Source organism: Rhamphochromis longiceps, linkage group LG2 (assembly GCF_057381845.1).
Source record: "Rhamphochromis longiceps isolate RC_006_pf linkage group LG2, R_longiceps_female_GT1.1, whole genome shotgun sequence".
Lineage (NCBI taxonomy): Eukaryota > Metazoa > Chordata > Actinopteri > Cichliformes > Cichlidae > Rhamphochromis > Rhamphochromis longiceps.
Window position 1 is genome coordinate 29,869,590 of NC_140558.1, and position 12,606 is coordinate 29,882,195.

A 12,606-nucleotide genomic window follows, 5' to 3' on the forward strand; every position below is an offset into this window, starting at 1 on the left:
GCTTCTCTCTCCGTGTGTGTGTGTGTGTGTGTGTGTGTGTGTGTGTGTGTGTGTGTGTGTGAGTGAGTGAGTGAGTGAGTGAGTGAGTGAGTGAGTGTGTGTGTGTGTGTGTGTGTGAGACAGAGAGAGAGAGAGAGAGAGCCTTTTTATGGGATGATCTCATTGTAAGATTCAAATTCAATATATTTAGACTGGTTGACTGATTTGGATCTTGTGTGTGTGTCTCTCTGTGCATGTGTGTTTCCATATGTGTCCATATTTGTGATTGTGTGGCTGTTATATATATTTTTTGCCGATTTTTTTCATTCAACAAGTATATTTGAGGGACCCTTAGGATGTTCCGCATTTTTTCAGCTGTCCATTTTGCTTTTCCAATTTTTCTGTTTAAGTTATTACTATTGCGCTAAATCATAGCATTTCTGCTGTTTTATAAGATTTGTGCTAAATATAGTATTTCTGATTAATTATAGTGTTTCTACCAAATCATAGTACAGTATTTTTGGTTTTTATAGGATTTTTATAGGATATTTATATTGCTTAATATAGTATTTCTGCTTATTATAGGATTTGTGCTTAATGTAGTATTTCTGCTAAATGTAGTATTTATGCTTAATCATAGTATTTCTATATATTTCTGCCAGGTCCCCAGGCAGCCAATCCTCTGTGAGGACTAAGGCATTCAAATTTACATATCAGGGCCTGCACGGCTTCCCAGCCAATCATATATGTGGGCTGAGGCATTCAAATTTGCATATCGGGGCCTTCGTGGCTTCTAAGCCAACAAGTCATCGATATCATATATCTCTAAAAATTCATATTTTAATGATAAATTTTCAACACTTGACGATTCCCCCATCTCTTCTGAACAAAACGTTGTAAGAATGACCGTTCTGGCCAATACAGTTAGGAAATTATGGTCATTTGTTTGAGGGGAATCCTCACTATGAGAAATAGACTACAAAAATCCTGTCTCTGTGCTGCGTGTGTGCACCTGTTTTGGCGGGAAAATGTACACAGCCTCTGTGGATTCAAATTTAGCAGCTCCCAGGCTGCTTGACTGAAAACATGCTTCTCTCTCCCTTTGTGTGTGTGTGTGTGTGTGTGTGCATGAGAGAGAGAGAGACCCTCTTTAGGGCAGCATCTCATTGTTGGAAAAAAAATAGAATATATTCAGACTGGTTGACTGGCATAGACCCTCCGTGTGTCTCTCTCTCTGTGCATTTGTGTATACATATTTGAGTTTGTGTGTATCTGTTGGCTGTTCCTTCTTGTTTTTTAAATTTATTTTCTGCTAAGTTATTCCATTTTAGCAAAGTTCCTTTGCTTCTGCAAAGTTTTTACAATTTCTGCAACTTTTCAGCTTTTTCAGCTAGTTTTTGCAGACAGCTTCAGCTTTAAAGCATCCACACTGCATTTTCGCAGGAAATGCAAATTTTTCTAGTTATTTTTAGCTCTGTATTGTTCTCAAAATGCTTTTGGACATTCAGTAGAAAATACTGTCTTTGGTGTATTCTGCATGTGCAGCTGAGAATCTAATTTTGCTATAATTTAGAATAAAGCAATAATGCTCTGCTGTGCAAACAGCCGACAAAAGGAAAAAAAAAAAAGCTGTGGTGGAAGCAGAGGCTGGAAGTAGGTGGAAGCAGTGGCTGCTGTGTATTTTGACCCGTGTGGCTATTGGTGGGGAGAAAATTGGTATCAACTATTCTTCCATTTCTTCCATTATGTATTTCTCCCTGCAGGGCTGCTGAATAGAACTGCAAAAATGGTGGTCAAGAAAAGGTTTTGCTTAAGAGAGCGATGTTCCAAACATAAATCCAAAAAGTTCAAAAAAGAAAAACATTTCTGAAAGCATAAACTTCTCTAAAAGTTCACAAAATTTCTTGCTACTAGCTTCCAGGTCTAAGTTAAGAGTCTCACTCACACAAAAAAGCTTAGCAAAACTTGACCTTCAAAATAAAAGCTCAATAGCCAGATTAAAATATTTATAAAATCTATTTTCTTAATTAAGAAATAGACATTAAAACATACACCAAGTTTATTTAAATCACGTTAACGTTATACTGATAAGAGTCAGTATTTGATAAGAGAGATATTTAAGTGTTTTAAATAAAATGTCAAAGTGGGTAAAAGGTACAAAGTCTGATTTATAGAGAAAAAAGGGCAACATCACATGTCAGTTTTTTTGGCAGAGCAGTCAGTGATGGACTTTGCAGGAGGATGTGTGGTCACACCAGGGTGACCTTTAGTTAAGTGCCTACAGCTGTGCCCATAGGATGTTGTCAGGCTAGCATTGGCCCCGAATGACCTCTCTGAGCTCAGCAGCACACTCCCACACCAATATCTCAAGGCCATCACACCTTGCAATTCAAAATCAACAAGATTTATTGTAGTCAAGATATCGAACTCCAGAGAATGCATAAGGTGTGACAGAATAGCAGGTGATTAAATTGGTGCACTCTGAGCAGTGAGTGGTGCTTTTTGTGAACACAAGCTTCGAGTGAGTGCTTGTTTCCAGATACAAGTTTTCTTGTTTTTTTCCCAAAGCAGCTGAATGTCACTGAGGTGGTTCGTCAAGTGTGTCTCTGGCTCTGCATTTTAGATCAGTATTAATGCGAGCGTGGACAGGTACATGAGAAAATGGCACATTTTAGATTTCACTGGCAAATCTCTGAAGTGAAAAGCAGGAAAAACTGTTTTATGTCGTAGAAGGACAAATATGACACATTACATAAAAATACAGTACTGTATTCACTCATGTTTTTTTTATACTTTTTATATTTGGCAGATATAATACGTTAGAACACAAATCCAGCAAGAGTGGTTTTTGGTTTAGTCAGATATTATATTCTGCTTCATCCACGTGAGAGGAAAAAAATATAATATGTAACACTGTATGTCCATTAGTGACAAAACTATTGTTTTCATCAATATTACATATTTAATAGGCTTTTTAATGTGATGATACATGAAACAAATATGAATCAAAGTAGGGGCAGCTATCCTACAACATTCACACATTACTATAAGAGTGCAGTGGATTTTCTCAGCTTAATATTTATAAAAAATATGTATCTAATGGAGGGCAATGAGTATACAGTACATTCATCTGTTCAACATTTTGGTCCAGACCAAAACATTTCAAAAACTAGCTTCACTGTAAATGGATTTGTGTAGTTCGTAGGAGAGAGACATCAAATTCATTTCTCATATCGTGGGCCACATACGGCACACTTTGATCCTAAGTGGGCCAGACCAATGAAACTTCCTTTTCTATCAGACATTTAACTACACTGAAAAAAGAAAATAGTTGAACCAACTTAATTGAATTATTTCAATTGGTAACACCAAATTTAATTAAGTTCTTTGAAATTAAGTTAATACATTAAATTAACACAACTGATTTAAGTTACATGTACTTAATAAATTAATTGCTGTCAAATAAACATTTTGCATTAATCCAACTTAAAATTAAGACATTTCAACTTAAAGTTTTCAGTTTTTCCAACCCAATAATTTGCATAACCCAAAAGTAAAATATTGCTCTTTGCTAACCTAATAATGTGGTTTAGTGTAAATTACTTTTTGTAGTGACTCTAAAATGAAATTTTAGTTTGTATAATAAAGCTTAAATCAAAATTTTAAGTTGCCTGAAAATATTTTTCAAAAATTCAAAATCCAATGTTTTTTTTTTTTTAAATGCTTTATTGTATAAATGTAATAAAGTATTACCTTTATGGCAACCAACACAGCTTTTGGTCAAATACATTACACATTTGTCCTTTTTGAAACACATATGCACAAAATGCAAGTAATGCTTAGTAGGACCACAAAGTTGTCAACAAAGTGTAAAGTGCAACACAGTATTACACAAATATCAATCTTAACACATACAGTGTCAACTATGAAAAAGTGCCCCAAGAGTATACAGAAACTTCTCTTCAGCTATAGCCAATGAATAAATATCTGAACAGTGTAGCTGACCAATGGGGATGAAAAAATATAAACACTCCTCTAGAGTTTTAGAATGTCACAACAGTTTGTTGTATAACTGAGCACATCAAACCTGAAATGCAACCTTTCCCTTGAAACGAAGGCAAATATGTCTGAAAAAAAATTAAAAAATAAATAAAAATACCATAAAAGCACATTAAATTGGGGTTTGAGGTCTCTTGGAGCATAAAAAAGGCCCAACATCCAAAAGAGACTAGATATTTTACATGCTATATGTCCAAACACAGTTGTTCCTTCGCATTATGGCACAGGGCCATTTGTTGGTCATTGTTCTGTGCCATTACTGGGAGCTTTGAAGTTTGATATACAGATTTTGGACTTTGGGGGACATCTTGTGCTGATCAAGCTGCATGAAGATTTTTTGGAGCACTTCAAAAGTGAAGCGAAAGGGTTTTGGATAAGCTAGGTTGAGTGCATAGATCAAACCTAGAAGCAGGGCACAAGCTGAGGCAACTGAAGTTAGTTCATGCAACACTTCCACACCCTCAATGACAATGCCAATGTCTTCAGGTGGCTCCTGCAGTCCCTCCCCCTCCTTCCGAATCACATACACTGCCATGGTGACCTCCTCCAGGTCCCTCTGAACATCATCTGCTCCACAGTCCTACAGAGGGGTACAAGACACAAACACAAATCATCATTAGCCTCACTTCTTACTGTGATTAAGTGTTTGGGTGATGTACCAATATGTGTTATGTGCTGGGCTATTTCTTGGCTGGGTGTCATCACACACCAGAAACAGCAGAGAGAGGTGTATCAATCTGACTCTAATCAAATTGTAAGCAAGAAAGATAAGATTTCTCAACATGTCAAACTATTCCTTTGAACTTAAATAATCAAGTAAGCCCGTCTTACTTAAAACAAAGTCAATCCGATATGTAATGTGTTGTTGCTGGGAATTACATAATGTCCAATATGGTCATGATAATAAATACATGTCAGCAATCCAACTAGGGTTCACGTGTTATGTTTGTTCTAACAGTTAACTTTTTTGTGTCCCTTTGACAAGATGTGCTGACAAACTGTTGAAACTTACAAGGTATTCCTTGATCAGGCCATCTGCATCTTCTCCCAGGAAGATGGTGAGGGCTTTCAGCACACATTCCCTCCGATGATTAATGTCCACAGTCTAGAACAACAAATGTTGAGTAATTTTAAACTCTAAATTTCATAAGACAGACATCCTTACTCTTATTGCTTAACTTACATGTACTTTATTTAAAAACAGTAATTCACAAGCCCAGAGATTCATTACAGAAAGAAAAGGGGATGAGTTCAGTGGAGTCGCTAAAAACATTCATGCATATGAAAGCCATGATTAGCATTGGCCTGCCCATATTGTCTTTATGAAAGATTCAGTTAAATATATATATATTTTTTTGGATTCAGATATATTTTGACAGCCCTCTTAGTTACGAAGCATCTTGTTTGATGGTACAGATTTACCTGGTCCAACGTGTCCAAGATGTTCGCAATCTTTTGGCGTGTTGCTCCTCCTTTGGCACGTATGACTTTGATCAGCTGACTTGAGTGCATGTCTAACTGGGCCATGAACTTCCACTCAAGAGGAACAGCCATGAGCCTCTGGAACTCTGTATTTATCTAAAAACAAAACACAAATGACAGTAGATATTGTATTATGGAACAAAATGCTGAAACTGATTGTATGCCAAAATGTCTATATCCCAAAAAGTATAACATATATGGGAATTCAAAATGTAAATTCTTTCATTAAGTTCAGTGTTATAAAATCTCAACCAAATCAAGTTATGACCGATTCATGAAAGTTAACTGCAATAAATCCCGAAGCATACAGACTTCGATCACTTCAGTTCCATTCTTACCTCTTTCTGTGTGAAGAGTGCAGGCCATCTGTCCTTCAGTTCCTGAATGCTTGGTTCTTGGTTTACCACCTCATGTCGTCTGTAGGCAAACGTGTTAGCCATTTTGTCTGCGATGACCCTTTCATTGTCCCTTATCCCGATCTCTGTCAGAAGTTCTAGTCTCACTTTTTCCATGCTGTCCAGAGTCTCACCAGTAGGAAAGGATGGATAAAAGTTAGCTTCAGAACGTTTTGGCTTCTTCACTTTTTTAGCAGGGAAAGCATCTGTAGTAGCTTTAGATTTCAGTGAGTTTACACACAGCTCTGGACACCCCTGTAATTTGAGCTGGGTCCTGTAGTTTGCCATTTTGTACTTCAGTCGTTGTTTCCAACCGTAGCAGCCATTGAATGATCCAGGTTCTTTCAAACATGGGTGCTTTTTGATAAGGGCCTCTGCAGCTGCGCAGAAATGTGCATCCTCTGGATAGGCCTTGTAACGGTAAATTTCTTCTGCAACTCTTTTCAGGATATCAGACAGCATTCGGGCGCTTAAAGTCAACATTTTTTGGCTTACACGGTACTCAGTATTCCCCCTCTCTAGCTGTAGCTCTGTGTCATATGAAAATTGGGGAATTGCAAAGTCTTCTGGCCACTGTTGTGTTCGAGATGACATAGATTCAGGGGATGAGAGGATAATTGTGTCATTTGATGCCACCGAAATACCGTCATCAGACTCAAATGAAAGAGACAGAGATGAAGTGGACTGATCGGCACTGATCAAAGGTGGATTTGTTTGCTGGTGGATCACTTTGATTGTCCCCAAATTCCGAAGTTCGGTGGTAGAATTCAGATTAAAGAAGTCGTTGCCAAAGTCTTGGTCCATGTATTGCAGTCTGAAGTTACCTTTTAACCCAAAGGTAGTCTTTATCGTGCTGAGAAGGTCTTCAAGTGACTCTGGGATGCCATTTGGAAGAGTCAGCTTTTCAATGTTGTTCTCTCCTAAAATCACCTTCAGTCTTGCAGGTGTTGAACCAGCCATGGTGGTCTGAGAACAAAGCACAAGCACAGTTAGTGAGGATCAACATGTAAACCACTGACATTTCCAATTAGGAGAATTTAATGTCAAACTAGAGGAAAAGAGAGAAGGCAAAGAGAGGAGGAAAGGGGAGGAGAAAATGAAGAGGAGAGGTGGAGATCAGCTGAGGCAGCGAGGAGAGAAGGCAAACCGAAGAGGAGAAGGGAGGAGAAGAGAGATGGCGAGAATATGGGAGACATTGAAGAGAAGAGAGAAGGAGAGGAGGTGAGGAGAATATAGGAGACAATAAGGAGAGGAAAGAAGAAAAAGAGAAGAGAAGCAGAAGGGGGGAGAGCATAGGATTAGCATTCACTGACTGGAATCCAGCGACCTGCATTAAAAAAAAATGACATAACTGATGAATTGCCAATGACATCATCACACCACTTTGGCTTGCAGTATAAAATAAATATGTTCTGAGAACACATTAGTATTGTATGGGTCTGGGTTTTGTTTTCCCACTTAAGAAAATACTTTATCATATTTTGAGGCCTCACCATTTAAACATGGACATATCTTTTCAAGGTGACAAGACGCATCCCTCTAATATTGTAGTCTGCCAGTGGGTAGGTATCATGCAGTTCTTGTGGCTCAACAAGTTCCACTTCTTTGCTTGGTGATGTTTTGAGATCATAAGCTCTGTAGTGTTCCATATACCATCCGCTAAGCTTTTTCAGAATGAAGATTAGTTTGTCCTGCAGTATCACCATTTGGATGATTTCACCAAACTCTGGCAGTCCTCCCAGTGAGCCGTGGATCAAGATCATCCCACACTTGTAGATTATTCCATTATATGCTACACTTTTAGCCAAGCACACATTGTCCATATCTGGAGACTTCTGTCTCAGTGCATTTGAGATGTCCTTGTTAAGAACATCAATGTGAACAGTGGAAACATCTGTTACTTCCAGTGGGGGTTTGGCAAAGCTAATTGCATGCAAATGATATGCAATCTGATACTGATGTCTCTGTGAAAGGGAAAGAAGTACATTTTTGAAGCATCTGATGTTCCTTGCAACTCTTTTAAAAAAACTATGCTTTGCTTCGAATCGCATAGTCCATAGTGCAACCAGTGGCCCAAACTTACGGATCAAGTATGGATAATGTTCCAAGTAGTGGTGCTTTGGTTTAAGATTAACATCTGGGAAAACCTCTTGAAACTTGATTCTGTGCTCGGAGATCTTAAAACCAAGATATGCAATGGAGTCCTCAGTATGAACAGGACTGACAACAAGATCAACAATGTCCTTCAAGTCTGTTAAGATGTGCCAAGCAGGCTCCTCACAGGGTACACTCTGCCCAACGAACAAAGGCAAAAATCTGATAAGACTCCAGTTCTCGTGTGCATTCCCTCCTACACTTTTTTTGGATGCAAAACTGAGAGCCACAGGATTAGGTCGATTTGTTTTGTCAGCCCACTTAAAGTTGAAAGATGATATTGCTTCATTCAATGTACATAATGTGAAATACTTTTTTTTGATTAACAAATTGAGGCAAAGCGCAAGTTCAAAAGGAACAATTCCCTCAAAAAGATCATGTACAACATCAGGTGGAAACCCAGTGGTAACATCAAAATGTGAGAGGTGCTTTGACAAAATACACTTTGATTTCACACCATAATAACTGGGCCATTTGTTTTCCTCGATAATTCGTAAATGATCTGCATGAATGTCTTTTGTTCTTAAAGTAAAGACTTCACTTCTGACTTCAATAGTCTGGAACTCTGATGTTTCTGCAGTGCAAAATCTACATACGTATGTCCCTGAGAAATTTTCAAAGAATCCAGCAATACTGTGTGCACCAAGGTTGTCGGCAACAACACACTGAACAGTGCCTTTTACTGTTCTGCCCAACTTTGACAGAAATATCCCACTCTGTTCCAAAATTACAAGATCATTAATTACAGGTTTTAACACTTTCTCATACCCATAGCACTTCAGATCATTACTTTTGATTAAAGCAGCCAAATAGATTGAGGTTAAAGCAGAATTACAGCCTGGTGGCAAATTACCCAAAACCCAGTACAATCCACAAATTTTATGCTTCCTCCGTGATGTACCAAGGGGATTACATATTTCGAATTCATCAATGTATAATATCAATGAAATGCTTTCCTGCTTGGACAACAGTCCATTTTCATGGAAGAAGTCACCATCGAAGATAGTTTTGTAGTGCACATAAGTTTTTTGAGGCTGATTATCTACAGTATTCAAATTAACAGCCTGATCCAAGATTGTCTGGCAGTCAAGAATATGCTGCAAAGACTTTAAAATTGAAATATATTGGAATGACTTGTTATTTTTTCGGTCAAGTATATATTCCACTGGTTCCACTACTTTAAAGTGGCTCTTATAGTATGCTTTTCGTCTCCAAGGACTGGAAAGTGGACCTTTATCTCCAATTGCTTTTTTTACAGGGTTTGTCTCACAGAGTACACTGGCTAGCTTTTCAACAACTGACTGGTCAAATTGGCATCCGTTGTCTTGTAATACTTGGCTAATAGTCTTTTGGGTAATCGCCACAGAAACAGAACCAATCAAATAGTTTAACTCCTGCAAAAGCTCATCTACAGCTGCATTAGACACAAGAAAGATGTGTTCCAACTTAAGGAGCACTGAAGCAATTTTAAGCTCAATATCCTTCTCTAAGTTTTCAGAATACCCATTGTCAAAAGCAGAATTTAAATTTACATCACTCTCTATAATTTCCACATCTGAAATATCACTGGCAACACTGGCAAAAGATTCATCAACAGAACTTATTCCAGGCTTAAATGTGTTCACTGTACCAGAGTGTTTTCTGTATTTATGACTTTTGAAGTTCTCATAGACATTGGTTTTATATTCACAGTTTTGGAACACACATGTTACAGTCTCCTTATTTTTAAGATGCTGATAGATATGTTGAAAATATTCTCTTTCTGTGGAGAGTTGATTATGGCCACAAATATGGCAAGTGAATGTGGACGCAGCTTTGGAGACTGCTTGTTGGGCAGGGTGATTTCTTGATAGATGGCTCAGTAGGGCGTTCCAAGTCTTGAACCTACATGCACAATTTAAATAAGTGCATGGATATGAGTGGCCTCGTCCGTAATGCCTATGAATCAGTTTGTAGTGTTTGAGCAATTCAGATCTTTTTGTTAATGTTGTCCCACAGTCCTTGCATCTCCACATGAAGCATAGCACTGGAGGAACAAAGAGACACGCTTTACTGGGTGTATATAAATAATTTGAGAAAACACAGAGGGAGAGTTGGGCAATATTACAATATATCAATATGGTGATATGAGACTAGATCTCATCTCAGCTTTTTGCCACATTGCCCAACACAAAGCGAATCATTTAAACACAAAATGTATTCATCAAATGTAGCCAGCCCTCTCTAATTAGATTTTAAAGGGATAAGTTCAAAACAAAAGTTTAAAAACAAAACCCAAATGCCCATAGGTACATTTTTTTTTTTTGCAATTGTTTTATATATAAAGCCGATTCCTGTTCAGTGTAAAACTGAATTAAGTTTAAATGAGACATTACTATTTTGAACTTGCATACCTTTGTTGTTGATAAACTGAAAGTACGCAAGTTCACAGGTAAAACGAGCTGCCTGGCACGCCTCCACACAGGAATGCCCCTCTTGAAGTAGTCACAGAGCTGAGAAGAAGTTAGGTCAGAAGGTGGCGATGGGGCATCACATTGGACACCAAGCCAAAGGTTGTGGCACTGTCCAGGGTTCCAACCAGAGGTGATGTAATCTTTCTGCCATCAGCAGACACCCCTCTGGAGAGGTTGACAGGAAGGAAAGGAAGCGCTACCCAAAGTCCTAAAGATTAAAGATATGTTCGAGTTAGTCTGTCGATCTTTCATCATGTTTACAGTGTTCATCTGCATCTATGTACTTATATATGTATTCAGACACAGACCAGAAGTGTGCTAGGTCTACAAGAAATCTGATGGCTGTATTTTCTGTGTTCAATAGCGTAATACTTTCTTCTATGATTTCTAATTTTGATTTTCTGCCGCACACCATCTCCCTCTCACACGGCTGATCCGTGCGTGTACGAGCGCTGCACGCACCCTTTCTCCTCGCCTTCTTAACGTTATGTACATTGAAAGCAATGCAAGCGGCAGTAAATGCATGCTTCCTGGAGCCACCACAGCTAAACTTTACCTCCTACATCACCCGTGGCCGTGACCGCGTGAACTATTCGCGCCGACAGGCATACTGCGAACAACCACTCGTGTATAAATGCGCGCGCCCGAAGTAACGTATTCTGAAGAGAACCGCGGCCCAGCTTGCCGCTATAATGTGCTAATGCTAATGAATAACTAACAGTAAGCCAACACCGACACACTGCATGAATACACAACTTTAAGCTAGCGTTACGATATTAAAACAAGAGAGTACCGCCGGAAAACTACTAACTTAACCTACATGTCCAAGCACAAACTACCAACAGGTCTGACATTTCGCTAATGTTAGCAGGGCTGAATGATAGCGGTTTGGTCAGGTCAGTTTACTAAACACTTAACAAACTTAACAATACAGTTGGAATATTTTTATATCTAATATATTAAAATATGTGTTCTACATTTGACTTACCTTCAAGGACTATGGAAAAAGTAATATCTTCGTTACCTTATTGACCAAATTGTTCACGAGGTCCTGCCTGCAGCCAAGTGCCTCTCAAATTGTTGTTCTCAACCGCAAGTAGAAAATTCTGGAGAAGGCGGAGACGTCATGACATCAGATGCACTGCGTCAGGAGAAACCTAATTGATGCAGGTTGACTCTAATGAGAATAGCAGGTTACATGTGTACTGAGGGAACAACACGTAATAACAAGTTGATATACTCCACAAATTTAGACTGGCTCCACTAAAGCAGAAATCTTAATGAAACTGACTCTGAACTTTACATAACTTCAACTACTGCTGAAATACACTTTTTAGAGTGTACGCATTTAATCCCCGAGAAGTCTTAATACCAGGAAAAGAAGTGCAATTTCAACGTGATAGTCTCGCATGATAAATGTGTAAAATTACAGAAAAGGTTGTGGTAGCTCATTCCCTTGACAAATCTTTCAGCAGAGAGAAACGCTCCTTTCTGTAGTAGATGGATAGAAACTGGAACTTTTCTGTTAATTAATTTTTATATACTACTTTACTTTATTATTATTATTATTATTATTAATGGGAAAGCTGTAAAACGGTTAAAAGTTTAAAATCTATGCACTCCTTCAAATTTTCCGCAGCTTTCCGTGGGCTGGACTGAAGTCTTTGTTGGGCCAATTCTTGCAGACTGGTTCGGAAGAAATGAAACCATTGTGGAAGTGCCTTAAACCTGCATTCTGTCTGAAGGCCAAGAGATGGCAACAGCTGTGGTTGAAATAACTCTTCTGGTCGTATAGAGGTCTATCAGAAAAAAGCGTCCTGCCTTGAGCTCTGTAAACACACCTGATGAGTTTATGCACTCAGTCGCTCCTTCAGGATCATATGGAATAAAAAATGAACCGAAAAGATGATTATTCATGGTATGTGCAAAGACTAATAGCCTACTAATGACAAGTTGTTAGAGGACGAGCAAGCAGTTTCATATTCAGACCCCCCCCCCCCCAATACTGTTTTTTGAAACCAAGACCAGCCAACCAAACAATAATTCAGACACCAATACACCACGTCATGGTAGCTACGTCCATC

General features: G+C 38.5%; 1 protein-coding gene and 1 long non-coding RNA gene across 2 annotated transcripts; both read right to left on the minus strand.

The window, feature by feature from the left end:
• Positions 1–4,230: 4,230 nt before the first annotated feature.
• Positions 4,231–6,397, minus strand: LOC146677424 (uncharacterized). The gene is made up of 4 exons (XM_085421987.1): positions 5,859–6,397; positions 5,461–5,616; positions 5,051–5,143; positions 4,231–4,618 (listed from the first exon to the last, which is right to left on the minus strand). The coding sequence occupies exons 1-4, from the start codon at positions 6,375–6,377 to the stop codon at positions 4,295–4,297; spliced, it is 1,092 nt and encodes a 363-aa protein (XP_085278113.1). The 5' UTR covers positions 6,378–6,397; the 3' UTR covers positions 4,231–4,294.
• A 322-nt stretch (positions 6,398–6,719) lies between these two features.
• Positions 6,720–11,695, minus strand: LOC146677425 (uncharacterized). The gene is made up of 3 exons (XR_014913706.1): positions 11,547–11,695; positions 10,463–10,730; positions 6,720–6,881 (listed from the first exon to the last, which is right to left on the minus strand). It is a non-coding gene; the product is annotated as an uncharacterized LOC146677425 (long non-coding RNA).
• Positions 11,696–12,606: the final 911 nt, after the last annotated feature.